Source organism: Paramormyrops kingsleyae, chromosome 5 (assembly GCF_048594095.1).
Source record: "Paramormyrops kingsleyae isolate MSU_618 chromosome 5, PKINGS_0.4, whole genome shotgun sequence".
NCBI classification, from domain to species: Eukaryota; Metazoa; Chordata; class Actinopteri; order Osteoglossiformes; family Mormyridae; genus Paramormyrops; species Paramormyrops kingsleyae.
The window spans coordinates 12,587,015-12,604,074 of NC_132801.1; the positions used below are offsets into that span (position 1 = coordinate 12,587,015).

General features: G+C 42.6%; 1 protein-coding gene and 1 non-coding gene across 7 annotated transcripts in view; one reads left to right on the plus strand and one right to left on the minus strand.

Annotated features, from left to right (window-relative positions):
• Positions 1-75: 75 nt before the first annotated feature.
• trnas-aga (transfer RNA serine (anticodon AGA)) lies at positions 76-157 on the minus strand. The gene has a single exon. It is a non-coding gene; the product is annotated as a tRNA-Ser (tRNA).
• Positions 158-2,105: 1,948 nt separating this feature from the next.
• LOC111847916 (nucleosome-remodeling factor subunit BPTF) overlaps positions 2,106-17,060 on the plus strand; it is a 39,477-nt gene continuing 24,522 nt past the window's right edge. For 4 of the 6 annotated variants that reach the window (XM_023819548.2, XM_023819523.2, XM_023819540.2 and 1 more), the window contains exons 1-5: positions 2,106-2,837; positions 6,224-7,046; positions 10,048-10,268; positions 15,217-15,432; positions 16,057-16,251. In XM_023819548.2, the coding sequence (XP_023675316.2) occupies positions 2,363-2,837; positions 6,224-7,046; positions 10,048-10,268; positions 15,217-15,432; positions 16,057-16,251 (1,930 nt within the window). In that variant the 5' untranslated portion in view covers positions 2,106-2,362. The remainder of the gene's footprint in view (positions 2,838-6,223; positions 7,047-10,047; positions 10,269-15,216; positions 15,433-16,056; positions 16,252-17,060) is intronic. The other 2 variants (XM_023819531.2, XM_023819557.2) reach the window with 2 other exon arrangements.

Sequence of the window (17,060 nt, forward strand, 5' to 3'; positions counted from 1 at the left end):
TCTACTGATATGGTCATTAATTCGGATGCCTTCATCTGCGATATGTCCACTTCTTTCAAAAAAGGAATCTTGCATCGTAGTCGGCAGGATTCGAACCTGCGCGGGGAGACCCCAATGGATTTCTAGTCCATCGCCTTAACCACTCGGCCACGACTACAATACAAATACAAGTCTTCCTATTTTTCCTTGTGAAATAAACAATAATGTGCTTCAAAAGATGAGTATGAAGCGAAAAATATACATCGATTTACCTGATGTTAAGTACACTATAATACAAATTTGAAGAAAAGTGCATTTCTTAGAATCTGATGGACTGATCTGAAGCTTCCGTATATACACATTATTCTTTTCTCACACACTTAGAAAAGAATAGCTATTTACCGTGATTTTATTCATATTTACCGTGATTCGTTTCATGTTTTGCAAGTTTTCAATGCAAATAAAAGAAAGCGTGGTGAAATATTGATGAGCCACAAACTTGAGCCACGAAATGGATGCTAAATTGTCGTGCTTCGCAACACATGTATATGATTTGAATATCACAACCAAAAAGTAATTAAAATCTCTATTTCAGCTTTATGTTACGTTTATGATAGTTCTTTTGCACTTAAGACTTGATTTTCTTAAGATAATATTTAAGACCATTAAAAAATTATGGAGAGAACAAAATTATTGTTGGAGCCTTTATAGCTTATGAGTGATAATTATGTTGCAATGGAGTATGTGTTGTTGGATGAACACCAGGAAACCATTTATACACTGTTGGTGGAGTAGAGCAGTTGACCGTAACCTAAAATTTGAAAGCTTAAAAAAAGAAAAGGTTAAATTTGTTGTACCTTTGAGGTAGACATTTAATTTATATACTGTAGTACATCTCTGATAGACTCCAGATTTCCCACGACCCTCACTTAGAAAAAAGATGTGTGAAAGATGGATGTACAGTTAAGTATTAAGTTTACAAAACTTGTATGCAAGGATATACCTGAAATTGTTCATTTTCATAGTTTTTTTTATTTTATTTTTTTTACAAGAGCCTAATTTCTTTTAATGTAGGCTCATAGTTGCAGTGATTGGTGGAGCTGAACTAATATGTTACATTCAAATCATCAAAGCTGCTTTTGTGCTGCTGTTTATGATAGAACTCAACACTGCCTGTAGCTCGCAGCAATATTGCAGTGCACAAGTGTTTGAAAGTGACAGGGAGATACCGAGCGGCTGAAGGCCAGAGGGCATGGGGAGAAAACACAGCTCATGTACTTTGTCTACAAGAACCTAGATTAGGTGGCAGAACACTGCTCTGTGGTACATGAGAGCTGGGAGCAAAACAGTCAGAAAAGGAGGTAAATATTCTCAAATCTGAAAGATGTCCTCTCTACAGGAGGCCTACATCCATCACCATGTTTTTTCATTTTAATTTCATTCCATTAGAGATTTAGTTTAGAATACTGGCTGTCTATGACAGTTATGTGCACACATGAAGGCAAATACTGTCAGTGTGCCTTGTGTGCCAGACTATTTTATTGCACATATACATTATAAAAGTAAATCGCAAGGGCTTAATTTATTTGAACTCGTTCTTAACCATAACTCATTTACATGTTTAATGTTTGTCTTAAAGATGTAGTCTTTTAAATTGCAATGGCTGCTGTAACCATTGAAAGGTAGTAATATTTTATATTGAAACTTTGAATGATTTTAAATTGTATTTTTTCTACGCAATTACGGCTTGATTGATCCGAGTTCAAGATGCGCATGGAATTTTTTCCTACATCTCTTATTTGATTGGATATAATTTTGACGTGTGATGACCAAATAAATGACATGGTTTTAGTGCATGTTTTGTTTTCATAACATTAAGCAAGACAGAAGCCCCTTTCTCGTAGTTGCATAATGCATGGTGCTAGCGAGCAGCGTTGTTTCCATTCGCAATTAAAATATCCGACATAATAAAATGAAACGCTGTCCTTCTGCACAAGCGTACTGGAAACAACGCGTGGCCGCAAGTGAGCGATCGTGCAAACATGAATTTTTCTATGCAAACACGAGCATATCGTCGGCGAAAATGCTAAGCCGTTTAGCTTTCATTGTAGAGTGACGGTCACGTGATCGCCGTAGAAGGCCTGCTGTCTGTTTTCAGTAGAGGGAGAGAGAGGAAGAAAAATGGCGACTAGAGGCGACCCGGAGCGGGACGCCGGCCGTTCGCATTAAGCTTTCTCTCGCTTGTTAAGTCTGGGGCTGAGTGGAACTACTTCTCATATATCTACCGACTTTCGGCTTTTAGGCGGTGCCCGTTTTCCCGGGTTTTCGTGGGTGAATTCCGCGCGAAAACTGAAATTGGAAATAATACATTTGTATCTATATAATGAGGGGGAGAAGAGGCAGGCCGCCCAAACAGGCGCTGATGCAGGAGCCTTCTCCCGGGCTAGTCCGCGGTTTGAGACCCCGGCGAGGACTACGCGCAAGAGGGAGAGGTGCAGTAGAGGTCGAAATTCTGACTCCCAGGAGGGGAAATTACCATTCATCTAGAGGCAGGAGAAAAATGGGATCAACTACGGCATCAGGAGGTAGAGGAAGAGGCAGGATTGGTAGCAGAGGTAGAGGGAGACGGACGAGTAACAAGGTGGTTTACGATGACCATGAGAGCGATGAAGACGAGGATGCCGTGAGTTTGCGATCGGAGGAAGACGAGTTTGTCCGCGATGATCCATTGTCGGATGAAGACGAAGAGGCCTTAGAAGATGAGTCCGATTACCTGGAGGAAATACCCGACGATGATGATGCCAGCTACTGTACGGAGAGCAGTTTTCGGAGCCATAGTACGTACGGCAGCACTCCAGGTAAATAGAGGGCTTAATTAACCCGGGCAACTTGGAAAGGGGGGTGAGGGCGGGACAATGGTGCATGATCTAATCGCATATTGTCCAGGCGATTTATTATTTTTTACGGTGTAAACAGAGAGTTGTGCAGGCAGCTGTATTGTTCAAAATGGAGAATGCACTCATAAAGCAGGCCTCTGCTTATCGGCATCCAGTTGCCAGTTGTAGGACTGAGCTCGCGCCGTGCCCGCTGTCGCGCTCACTCGCGTGCCACGGCGGCCGCACTGTTACTCCTAATCTCTCGTATTATGGTACCTTTTAACATCCCTCTCCGCTTTTTTTTGCTTTTTCAAAATAAACGTGACGGGCTTTTTTTCTGTGCAGGATATTGATGAAATGATAATGGATTTTCGGAATTTATACATTCTTAATCTGCATAGTTGCTCGGTGAGCGCTCTTTTCTGACTGAAACTTTTTTTTCCTCCCCGAACTTGACGAACGGAGGTCTTAGCTTGGTTGACCGTGTTACGGATATTTTTTATTTTTTAGGTCAGTGTGTGAGCGCGATATGACGCGTGGCGACTGTCGTTCACAAATGTGTCTTGGTGTATTTGCGATGATAGCGCGGCAGCGAAGATTAAAGGTGGCCACCTCCTATTATCCTCAAAATCTACTGCAGGTGTCTATGACTTGTATATGTAGGATTTAACTCGTACTGTTATTAAGAATTCGTGTCTTTTGGCGTACCGTGGCAGATCCGGCGCTGATAAGCTTTGATTAGCTATTTCCCAGTGACAGGACGGCCACGCGTCCTTTTGTTTTGAAAATAGGCGCTTCTGCTTCACCTGTTGCAGACGAGAGTCCACGTCACAGGCCGAAAGGATCCCCACGAAACCAGCCGTGCTTTAATATCGGCCAGGGGGGCATTGTACGTGGCGCGTATGGCATGCTGATTGGCTTATTCTGTCACTTTAATTGTGAAATCCACGCAAAAGTCGAAAAATTGTGGTCAGCATCTCCATTTGAAATTAGATTATGTGCATTATGTTACTACTTTTTCCTAATTTATAATTAGCAACCTGTGGGTATAAAGCTGCATTTAAGTTTTTAGGTAAATTAATTTTAAAAAGACAGTAGAGTAACAAAAATTCCAAATCCACGCATCATCCGTATTTCTGTTTCTTATTTTCTCTTTTGTAAATACTGGAACATCGACCGGTAGCTGTGCATCATAATCACATGTGGTATTTTACATAAAAATGTACAGTCAGAACAGCTTTTACATAACAGACATATAATCATTTTTTAATCATTTTGCATTTGGTGCAATTGAAATTAGGGATGCTGTAATGACAATATTGTCAGTAATGGGGATCTACTGAACTTACTGTGATTTGGGGAAAGTTAATAGTAACTCCTTGCAAAAGTTTGGCATTTGTGTGTAAATATGTTTTTGTAACTCTTTCAAGGATTAGCTGAAAAGGTTTGTGAACCTTGGCTGCGTAGTATGTATCTTTGTCTGTTGTAAAATATCCATCCATCCATTTATCTGTTTATTTTCTGTAAATAATTATTTGGTACATGTTACAGCTACTTGAATTTTTTTTAACAAACCTGTTTACACATGCATACATTCATATTTGTAAATCTTTTAAGGGGATTGAGAATTCATTTTATTCAGTCAAGTCAATTGTAACATCTCAATTAAGTATAATTATGACTATTTTGAACAGTAGGCAGAATTAGTGACTTTTGTTGAAGACTGCAGTTCTGTTGTGCTTTCCTATTGGCGAAAGAAATGTTATGCAGAAATGTGAAATTGGTGGAGTTTGTGACGTTTGTGCTTTTTCTATTTGTTTTCTGTCAGTGTTTGTCTGATTTTGTTTTTTCCCTTTTCCCTCAGTTGTTAGATACTGTTTATGAGCTGATTGTGCCCTGTGCAGCGGAGGGGTCCATAGTGGCATTACTTGATTGTTTAATTAAACATTGTGGTTCTTGGCAGCAGTGACAGTCATTGTTTGTAGAAGATTAACTGGGATGTAGGGGACAAAAAATAATGAAGATGTCAACAATTTCAGTTCACTGAGTTTGGGCCTCGGGCTGCAGCCAAGGGCATTATGGGAATGCGATGGTAAGACAGGGAAGGGATTGTCCCAGGGGTTTTCAGATGTCCGTGGATATGGGAACATTCTTGAAAAGTCCTTCACTTCTTAGCACTTCACTGTGAAACCAGGTGGTATGCAGTTTTTTTGTGACAGTTTTTTTTTTCTTTATACGGCACAGTGGAAAAAATATATTGCTCTGCTGTTGTGAATGTGAGCCTTAGCTTTGTCAGTATGGACTTCTGTAAGACATGGACTTGCATAACAGTTATGCTGTTAAGTTTTCTTTGTTCAGTTTTTGCCTTTTTGGGTGGCTTGATGTTGCGGGATGATAGAATTAAATTCTGTGCCCTCAGTGAAAGTAAACATTTCAATTAGATTTCCATTACCTCGTCAAAGGCTAAAGATGGATGACACTGAAAAATTCTAATGTCATTAGATAACCCTGGTTGCCCATAGCGAAAATGGCAATGCAGTGTAGTCAGTACGTGATGGTAGTTTTAGGGTACCATGCAATTTTTAAAGTAAAATTTAATTTACATATTAAGCAGACTATTCCAATGAAAGTCCAATGGATATCTTGTGCATTGTCGTACAAAACTGTATATATCTCAAGCATTCTGAGTGAATCAGTTGAATTTGTGTTTCAGTTTTAGAGTTTTCATATCTGTTGCTTTGACTTTATGCCATCATTGTGTATCTTTTGTTGAGCCAAATGTTTCCTATGCTTTTATGATTTTGTTCTTTTCCTTGTTTTTTCTTTGATGTGAAACTAATAAACCTTTTCTTCTGTTTGAAACCCTTCTCTTACACCATTTCTTTCCAGTTCGGTCATTCATGTTGTTTTTGTTTTGTCTGACAGGGATTTAGTTACTCAGTGCAGTTATTTTTTTCTCCTTTGGTAATAAAATGTCTCATTGAGGTTCAATAGTGACTGTCACAGGAATGTGTTAATTAAATGATTGACATGTAACTCCTTCAGCTGGGTGGCATATCATATAAAGGACTGAGTTCAAACCTCAGCCAAGTGGTAATTAGAGTATAGTTCAATTTTACTTGCAGGGAATTCTTGACTGATCACAATAAGAATACAAAGACAAGTTTTATTTTGCGTAAAACCACTTGAGAGGAGAACATATGTGGCCAAAGAGGTAAAATTGTGGTGTTTCTCTTATTCCACACATTTGGTGATGTATATGAGCATATTCTTTTAATTGCTCTTTCTTTAATTAGTGTGATTTGTCTATGACATCGGAGTACTTACTTACCCCATGACTGTCCTTCTGTCTCCTCCTCGGTGGGCAGGCCGGCGGAGGACACGGGTACATCGTCCACGTTCACCGATTTTTGAGGAGAAGGAGATCCCTCCGCTGGAGCTTCCCAAAAGCTCTGAGGACCTCATGGTGCCCAGTGAACAGCTGCTCAACGTGGCCGCCATCTACGAGGTGCTGCGCAACTTTGGCACCGTGCTGCGTCTATCGCCCTTCCGCTTTGAGGACTTCTGTGCCGCACTGGCTTGCCAGGAGCAGTGTACGCTGCTGGCAGAGACTCACATCTCCCTCTTGAAGGCCATCCTTCGTGAGGAGGACACTTCTAATACCACCTTCGGCCCGGCTGACTTGAAGGACAGCGTCAACTCCACACTGTACTTCATCGATGGCATGACTTGGCCGGAGGTGGTGCGTGCCTACTGCGAAAGCGACAGCGAGTACCACCACGTTCTACCATTCCAGGAGGGTGAGGACTATCCGTTTGGGCCTCTGGAAAGCAAGATCAAGGTTCTCCAGTTCCTGGTGGATCAGTTCCTCACCACCAACATCGCCCGTGAGGAACTGATGTCTGAGGGTGTGGTGCAGTATGACGACCACTGTCGCGTGTGCCACAAGCTGGGTGACCTGCTGTGCTGCGAGACCTGCTCTGCCGTCTACCACCTAGAATGTGTGAAGCCGCCGCTGGAGGAGGTGCCAGAGGACGAGTGGCAGTGCGAGATTTGTGTAGCCCACAAGGTGCCGGGCATCATGGACTCTGTGACCGAGAGCCAAAAAAGCAGGCCTTACATTCGACAAGAGCCCATTGGCTATGACCGGCATCGGCGGAAATACTGGTTCCTAAACAGGAGAATCATAGTGTAAGTAAAGCACCTTTTATGTCATTTTGAGATAGAGCTGCTTAAGGGCTTATTCTCAGTTACGTTAGATTAATATAGAAAATCAGGTTTGTTACTGGTTCTGGTGGGCAGCAATGCATGGGTCCTCCTTGGTATTTTAAGTGTTTGATTAAAATAATTATGCTTATTGAACCTACTTTGACTGTCTCTCCCTGTGCTGAAGCAGGAAGTGGTCCACCAGGACCAGGGGTTGAGTCCTCTTGATGCTGGAGATAGCTGTTTCAGACATGGAACATAGCATCATTTTAACTGGGATGGCCTTAAATTTCTGGCAGCACCTTCTCTGGCTCTAACTTACTTTAATGAAGAGGGTGTTTTTTTTGGGTGGGGGGGTGCTGAATTTATCCTTTCTTATAACACTTCCTAAGCTCATAAGTCCTAAGCAGGCATGACATGAAATTTGCAGTGAATTTTTGCAGCTAGAGGCTGATTCCAGTGTTGGTCCGTCAGTGCTCATTAACAGTGACTAATAACATCACATAGCTTATGTACATTTTGATTAGGATAAAACTGGCTTGCGGAAATTATTTGGGTTTTTAAGATGCATTTTATCGCTCATAATCTAGCAGTTATTTGCTTGTTTAAGAAAGTTGTTGGTTTCAATAAGCAGGTATTTGTTTCAGCTAAACCTGCTGAATGTTAATGCCAACAGATTATGTAACATTAGGCCTTGATATAATGGCATATCATTGTTATTTACATGGGTGAAGAAACTGCATTTGTCATGGCATGTCAAGTTTTTAAATAATTACATTGGGTTTAAAGATGCCCTTTTCGTCTGGTTATGTCTATACAGAAATCTCATTGTATTATATCTAAGTGTTGCAATTTCACAGGTATAATTAGGTGTAATGCTGTGTAATGTAGTCATTTAGTCTGATTTGCGCCCCTGCTTGGCAGTGCAAGGAGCTGTCAGGTCGATTGTTCGTACCTCATTTCTTCCACATGCTCAAGGCGGGGGTGTGTTTTAAAAGCCCAGAGTGTTCACATTCTGCATTGTGCTGAGATTTATTTACTCAGAGTTGCTTGTTAACCTGATGACAGTGTGTTTTCTTTTGCTTTATTTTAATTTTTTTAAATGATGCGTCACAATTACAAAATCTTTCATGGCTACCTTATTACCACGCCATCATCTCTGAGAAGTGTTACATTGTTGCTGTTTGATCTTGGTATTGTGTGCACCAGTGTATTTTAGCAGTCAAAGCTCACCATGCTGCACGTGTGCGCCTTTTGGCCTGCATACATTTTAATACCCACTGCTTGAGAGGAGGATTCACTCACCATCTGTACAGTGCAAACGGCTACAGTTAACCGAGGTTTGTTTGCAGCAGTTGTGTTAAATGTTGAGGCCAAACACAGTGTGATGCTATGGGATTAAAGAGATCATGAAAACCAGGAACTTTCTGTTGTAACTTTGAACATAAGACCAAAACTACTATTTAAAAACTCATTTGTGCTTTTGAAATTATGTATTTTATTTATTTTCTTTTTGGGAAGTAATGATTGTCTTATTTTGCCATATTACAATTGTCTTTAATCCGGTTCATATGTGCTGCATTTGCTGGTTTGGTTTCATTCCCTCAAAGGAGATGACTGGTTTTATTGAAGGCCACTTTTGAACAGTGAAATGGACAGCTGCATATGCTTAAATATGTAAAGGTGGTTTTTTTTCTTTAAAGTGGCAGGAACTGAACCCTATTGTCATGATGAGGGGCCAGTATTAGAATCTTTTGTGTTGCTTTGTGTCTTGTGTGAAGCAGAGTTTGTGTGGACGGATCACTCAGCTATATGGCCTTATGCACCCCTTGTTATTTTTTTCCATGATTTTCTTTCCATGTACAAAGCACTTGGCATATCAGTCCCTAAGTTCCTCTTTCTCTGCTACCCCATTGTTATTCCTGTTGTTCCTGCTATACATTTATATTTAATTAATCTTTTGAAGCTGCAGTTCATCTGTGAAGCTGATCAGTTTAAACAAGGCAAGGTATTTTCATTAGATATGATCGTTAACTGGGATTGTATAGCCAGTAAATGTGTGACAGTCTTAATGTCTCTTTTAAGATTGGCATAAACTGTCTTTTTCAAATGGTTAATTCATCTTTCTGAAACTCGTATCAGATTAAACTTATTGGATTTCATTCATTGAACCAGTCAATCGTATTGGTTAAATTAAGAGAGGTGGTGGGACAATGATAACTTGGCTAGTTTTTAATTGGCTGGTGGTTTATCATTCTGCTGTCATACTGTTTGATTGGCTCCCATTATGTTGGAGAGTAGAGACAGTTTAGTCATAATTGTTCATTGACGCTCAGTGATTTGTTTACTGGCAACCGCATGCTCATCCTGAGAATCTCCATTGGTGAGTCAGAACAGCTGAATCAGGCAGCATATTGAATAAAATCTTTTCACTCAGTGATGAGATGTGTTCAGAAAGGAAGTAGTTTGTGACCAGCATTACTCTAACCCCCGTAACCTCTTGAGCATGTAACATTGTAGCTGTTTTCCACTCCAGTATTTTTTTCTTTGATTTCTGAAATTCTGTAATTAGCAGAACTAAAACATTTGCAAAGTATAATTTCTTTGTTTTTTGCAGCATATTTTGGGAATGTCTTAATACGTAATATTGGAATTGAGGTTAAAATGCACGATAATTTCTTGTCATATCGGCGCAAATGCACATAAAATACGTACGCGTTCACAATCGATTGCCGCATGTATCGCTTTTAAAGGTGAATGCATACTTGCGTACCAGTTATGTCAATCCCTGTTAATTTAAATGGATTGTAGAAAAACACAAATGAAAAATTGTCTGTTGTGAAGGGTATTGAGATGGATCAGACTACACATGGTCCTTCTGTAGTTGTCACTGTAATAGTGGAATACTGCTGATCCTTTTGAGGTCAGGCGTGTGTGCGTGGATGAGTGTGTTCCCACATGTTCTAACTATATTCTCTTCATCTAGTGAGGAAGATGGTGAGCATGAGCATAAGGCCATATGGTACTACAGTACCAAGGTCCAACTGGCTGAGCTCATGGACTACTTGGACAAAGAGTACTGGGAGACGGACCTGTATGAGACCCTAGAGGAGATAAGAGAGGAGGTCCATACCCACATGGACATCACAGAAGATCTCACCAACAAAGCACGGGGTAGCAATAAGTGCTTTCTGGCGGCAGCTAACGGTAAGCTGAGCTCTATGCTAGCATCTGGAAAATTCCCTGGGGGAGGCTACACGGCACGGTGTGTGGGGATGCTGGTGCGGGGAACATGAATCGTTCTCAGTCAGCTGTGCAGTCTTTCCTTCTCCCTGTTAACGAGAAAGGTCTTCTACTGTTACTGGGTCACGTGGAAGGATAGGTTAGAAGCGGTAAATCTCTGTACTCTAAAACCGAAGGTAACTTGGGAGGGGGGGCACTCAACCCCCATGGCTACATTACCGTTGGTATTTAATCAGAAACATGAAGGCTGAAATGGAAAATAGGTGGGTAACCCAGATGAGAACACAGAAAGCTGTGTTGTGTGCTAAGATTAATGCGTTTTCAGTTGGTTTCCTAGTACTGTATTGGGGGCAGTCTTTGTGTTGAAGTCAGGTAAACTCAGCCCTAGGTGAAATTCTGCCAGTTCCTGTGTATTAAATACTCAAGCAAAGCCTCCTCGTATTTGTAAGAACTACATTCTATTTGTATTTTTATGAATGGGACTTGCATCCATTTTTAAATCTTGCAGTGGAATACTATGTTACAGGATGAGAGCATTTCACGTTGTCTGTCTAGGCACGCTCATGGTCTGTCAGCAGAGGATGGCATGGCCGCCTCCGATTTCACCTGTCTGCCGATGCTTATTTCAAAATAAGAACAGATATGAAGCATCCTAAATTAGCTTGAAAAACAGACAGAGCCATGTGGGGAAAGGCTCAGCGACCCACCACGGTTGAGCTCACTTATACACTCACAACGAGCATTTTACGCTGCCGGTGACATGCGGCATTTGATCTGTGACAAGAGCCCCCCCACAAGCTGCTGGAGCAGATGCCGGGAGTGACTTCAATAGCCCCCAATGCTGCCTGTCTTGTTTCTCTCTGTGACGGGTAGTGGAATGTATGGTGGTGCTGGTGGTTTAACAGAAAGGAAAAAGGTGTCAGTTTCCCCTCTGCCTCTCTCTCTGTGCCCCTCTTGCACCAAATTGGGGCAGCCTGGTCACTCTCTCACGGCTTTACGGTTGCTGTTGCCGCATACTCATCCAGTTGCCATTTCCAGCCACCCACAGCTGCATATCTGTGTTGCCCAGCCCTGTGTTGCCGTCTCTCACTTTGGACTCTGCTGTGCTTTGCTTAGATGTACATCCTTCGCCAGAATTGCTAATGCATTTTAGTCCTTTTCAGGTCATTTGATCATGATGTTCTTGTAACTTCTTGATGATGTTTTTACGTATGTTTTTCCCCCTCAAATTGATTATAGAGGATTTATAGAGATTTCTTTGACCCCTCCCACCCCGTGTACAGTCACTGGTCATATGCCATGACATTTCAGCTACTGGGGTACCATCCACGAGGGCTCCAAAGAAAGGTTTGGTGAGGGGATGGCAACACGACAGCAGAAAATAGAAGGGAAGGACTGCAGGAGGGCCTCCCAGTGCTGCTGCAGCCCCCCAGTGATGATTGTCAGTGCCCAAGCCAAGCCTCAGTGGGCCGTTCGGTTGTTGGGCTCCATGGCACCTGTGCACTAATTAGCCCCCTACTGGATGGGGGTGGGGGGCATAGCAAGAATACATGCAGCTTAGCTACCAGCTCCTATGCACCACACTGGGTTTCACACAGTGAACGCACATCTGCAGTGGAGCAGGAGTGACGGCCACGCCAGAGCTGGTCCTCAGTCCTTTGGTCCGTAGGTCTCCCTCTTAGGGTGTTTTTCCACTGCACCAGGTACCGTACTTATGGTATTTCGATAACGTACCAGAAGTACGGTACTTCAAGGTTTTAGTTCTCCACTGGTGTAAAAACTGGTACCAGGAGCGAATGACATCACAACACGAGGCTGGGTGTGTTGTACTGAATTCGAAAAATTGCTGTAGTTTTTTATACGGCTAGGCGATGTGCAATATCATGACCAATGTCACATGTTATGCACTTGCAGTTCTTACATTACTAGTCAGCTATATTAAAATAAGGCCTTTACTTACTTTAAATGCTGTACAGACATTATAGCGCAGGGGGTTAATGTTTTGCTAAAATATTTTTACCCTTTTACTCTGTCATGCTTTGCAATTTCAATTATTATTCGTTTTTTAGATTCTTACAAGTTTACAAATCAGTTTAGAGTTTTACCTGTGCGCGTGCGTTATTACAACAAAATCACATCGCTAGGACAGCCCGCTATATGCATGCTGTATTAGTATTTTTCTTTATTTTCTTGTCATGCCAGTAGGATCTTTTTGTTGTACATGTTCTTACGCTGAAATCGTATTCATTTTTTTTTTTCTTTCTTTATCATTATTTTCTAAACTGTTTTCAAGGCGGGATGTGTATTGCATTTCAGAGGCAGGCTAATTGCATAATGAATCGACTGAAATTCAAGTCCCCCCCCTCCCCCCCGAAGTACCAAAGAAGTTCCCCAGTTGGTTTGGCACGTTCGGTACTTGAACTTTTGGTACTGGTACTCGACTGGAAGTCAATGGAAAAGCAAAAGTACCATACTTGGTGCGCTGGAAAAGCGCCCTTAGGGAAGCTGATGAAATGGGCTGGCATTAGTTAGGCTTGTAGTATGTGGCTGTATGACGTACAGTTGATGGGTGATGCTGGCACAGGTATTTAAGGAATTATCTAGCAGTGATGGTTATATAGAGAGGGATGGGTTCGAGACAAACGTTTCAGTGTGACCTTTTAGGTTCTGTTTATGCGCCATTCTTAGAAAATCCAAGTCACTGCCCTCCTTTTTGGGATGAAAATGTTTCATGAATAAAAATTCATTTTGAGAACATCATGAGCATGTTTGATAAAGATTTGGGCATTTATCATTGTTACAGTTATGTGTTTTTGGTTACCGGGGGAACGATCTGCCACTGTGTTGGTTAAGTAGGATTTGGTGACAACTTTCAACTTACGAACTTTCAGACATACAAATGAAGAGGACTGTAAGTCCAAATAGTGTTCGTTGGGCTCCTGTTTCCTGTCCGCAACATCAATTTTTTTTTCTGCGCACCAATTCCGCCTAGTAACGACTTCTGGCCGCTACTCCCACCGCGCAGCAGGGTAGTGTACGTACTCCTAGCATCCTAGTTCTTCGCACTTGCGTATACCCTTAAAATGATATTGAATAACGACTTACGAAGATTTCAAGTTACGAACAGCTTCCATGGGCCCCCCTTCCCCTGTTTTTTTTTTTTTTAAAAACAAGGTTGTGGGTTTGAATCCCAGTGGGGGTCCAGCGTCGGCACTCTTCAGGAAGCTGCCTCACAGAAGTTGCTCCAGTTAAGTGCTGTATAACTCTGTATGACTGTGTTAAATTAAAAACGAAGAGGGAAAAAAGGTATTTGTTTAACGTAACGGGCCATTACTGAGTCATGAAGGTCCCCGCCACCCACACTCTCTTTCGTTACCAGTTTGGGGTTTCCCAGGAAGGAGTAGTGGAATGAATCAGGTTTCCTCCATGAGATTATGACGCATTATGTTGTGAAGTGAAGATTTCTGTTACTAGAGTGTGTTGCACTGTGTGTGACTTGGACTGTGGTCTGATCTTTTAAGGATTAGATTTTTTGGCTTAATGCTTGCTGGTGGTGTGTCCATGATGTCATACCCACCAATGAGGTAGTTATCCTCAGTGGTTTCAGAAACACCGTATAAATTTGAGGATAAGCTGCTGTAGATTGTTTGTTTTCTGCAGCTTTATGGTTGAGGGACAGAACGAACTGCTCTAACTGTTCCCAGCTGTTTGTTCCACATGGTTGAATGGAAGGATGGAAGCACACTGTCTTTGACCTCTGCTATCGTGGTCAGTGTTTGAATGCATGGGGTGCAGGGTTACTAAACCTGTGCAGTTTCTTTCCAGACTCTTAGCTTCACAGTTCCTGCCCCTGTCTCTTCTTGAGAAATATGCCACTCCTCAGAGAATAAGTGTTGGTGGATGTTTCTTTGTGTGGAACCTCTATCAAGCAGCGACTGTGCAGCCTTTCATATTACCAGAACTGTTCTTTCAGGGGTTTGGCACATGGGCATTAATTCACAAAGCTGATTCCATGTCAGGTGGCACATAGGCAATCCTGTCAATTTTAAATGCAAAATATGTTATCAGCTACCCCCCCCTCCCCCCCATGTGGGTCATCTTTAATTTATGGCTAATTGTAGAGGAAATTTTACGTGCATAAAAGGTGACTGTCTTAAGGGAATCATTTTAAGATTTCAGTCCTGAAGGTCTGTGGTTCCTTATGCTGGGGAATCCTGATCAGGCCAGACCTGCTCTTGGGTTTTCAGCTGTGCCCTCTTTGAACTCTGATCTTGGATGGCATGGTTTTCCCAGAACTGGGAGGCCTAACCCAGAAAAATCAGACCGGCTTGTTTGCCAGAAGGGTCTGTGATCAAGGGTTTGTCTTGATTTATATCGACTCGGGAGAGTGGAGGGTTGAGTGCTGAAATACATTCATGTACATCAGCTCAGTTTAGTTCTTCTAGGGTGGATTTGGTAGCATTGACCACGATGAAATCATTTGAGGTAATTATTTGCTGACATCTGCTGGTCATCGTTGACTGTTAAGTAGGTGAATGACTTAGCTGCTGATTTTTTTAAGTTCTTGCTGTCTAAATATCCTTTGTCAATGACTTTTTGAGTGTTAATCTTGATTTCCCTCCTGACTTTGAATCTATATAACTTTCAGAAGGTTAGTGATCGCAGAATCCTCCGAAAGTCTAGTTACTCAGTGCAGATTTCAGTCTTAGTAGGTTTAAAAAAAAATAAAAAAAAATGTCTTTTTCCCCTAGAAACTATTTCTTTGTAGAGATTTTTTACAGTGTTCTGCAGTTGCATGGGCCTGTCATGATAGAAAAGGTATGAGGGGCCATGGCATTCGGTGGACAGCTCTGTGTATGAGTACCCTCCCTGGATGCTACCCCTGAACGGCCCCCTAATCATCTCCCCACAGAGGAGATCCTGGAGCGGCTGAAGGCCAAACAGGAGGCGGAGCTGGAGGAGGTGAAGCGCAAGGCAGCGGAGGAAGCTGAGAAGACGAGACGGGAGTCGGGGCTCACTGGACCGGCCCAGTCGGAGAAGACTGAGGAGACGCACGTCATGGACAAATCCCTCGAGCGGGATGATGAGCAGAAGAACCAGGCAGCTAAGGAGGAGCAGCCCATACCAGGTAAGGCAGTAAGATTGGGTGCTTGTCCTCAGAGATCGATTCCATCTGCTCCTTCTGTCCCATGCTGGGGAGCAAAATGTACCTTTCCTTCTCAATATATGGGCCACCTCCTGCCCTCCCCCCAAGTACATTGATTTAAATAAAGGAAGCGGAACGTGGGAGTATGTTTCAATTTGTCTTTTCGTTTTAGAAACAACTTAAAATTGTCGATTCCAACAAATTGACTAAATATTTCTTGTGCAGGTTGGCATAATGACATTGTATTCGCTAACTTGTTTTCACTCTTCTTAACATGTTAACTTTGTTTTGATTGCAGATGAACTTGCATGTTAGACCGTTTTAAGTAAAAACAAGTCGATTGCATTCAGATTCATGCTGCAGAGATTTGGATATTTCACGTTTTTAATCTTTCTTTTGGACACATTTATTTGCGTTTAACTGTCACTCATTCGGGGATGGACTTGCCGAAGGAGTCCAGTTTGGTATATTTCCATCCTATCAGCATCCGTTTAATTTTTTAAATACTGCTGATTGTCATATAGGAAGCTATGGAAAGGTACAAAAATAAATGGGGGGGGGGGGGGGTGATAAAATGGAGTTTTTATATTGTGCATTCCACTGTAGCAGAAGCACCCCCTACTGGAGAGGGAAGCAACAGCTCAATAGGGCTGAAGCCCCAGTCGCCGTCCCCAGACAGCGTCCTCCTTTCAGCTGCTGAGTACACTAGTCCCACTGAAGGGGCCCTGGCTGGTCCCGCCGTGTGCGCCGAGATGGCCAAGGAGGGGCCAGCCGCGCGAGAGCTTGTGCAGGAGCCGGCAGGTACAGCGGATGTGCTCCCTGGCATCCCATCTGCCACCCCCCCCCCCCCCCCCCCCCAGCGCTTCTGTCTCCCCTCCCCCACTCTTCTCACGGGGTGGGGGTGGGCGCTCTTTCGCTGTGCTGTGCCTGTGTGCTTCTCCATCCCGGTCCATTCGGCTCAAGAGTGCGCTGTCCGTTTCCCGGGTGGGAACAGCACCACCGTTAATCAAGAATCTGTTTTAAACATTGTCTGCAGAGCTCTTTTCTTCTTGCCAGAATTAGTGGTCGAGCTCGCATGTCACATGCACAACCAAATCTGACTTGAATATGGACTGATGCTTGTGTTCCAAGTGTGAAATACAAAAAAGCGGTCACTCCTGTGTGCCCAGGGGCACGGCTGTGGGCTCGGTCGCAGTCACTCGCAGCACTGTGCTGGATGCCTGCCTTACAGCTGCAGGACAGAGTGACTTCACGGCCAAACGTCCCTCCATCTAAGAACAAGAGACTGCCTCTAATCTGGCACAGGCAGCATTCAGCTCTGTTTAAATCTGCCTGCAAGTAATTCACATTCTCATGGCATCTCCCCTTTATGTAAAAGCCGGCACCACCACCCTCCATGTTTTCAATGACCCACTTATTCTTGTTTTCATACCAAAACACATATGATCGTTATTTTATTCTGATACGGACAGATCCTTTTATTTTTCTTGTTTTATTCAAGTGTGGGCATGTTTCATATTTGTATATTTTGATCCTGCATGCATGGCAAAATGGTTTTCATGTCATATTTTCTTACGCCTATTTGCATGAGGACATTTATAGAATCCTCT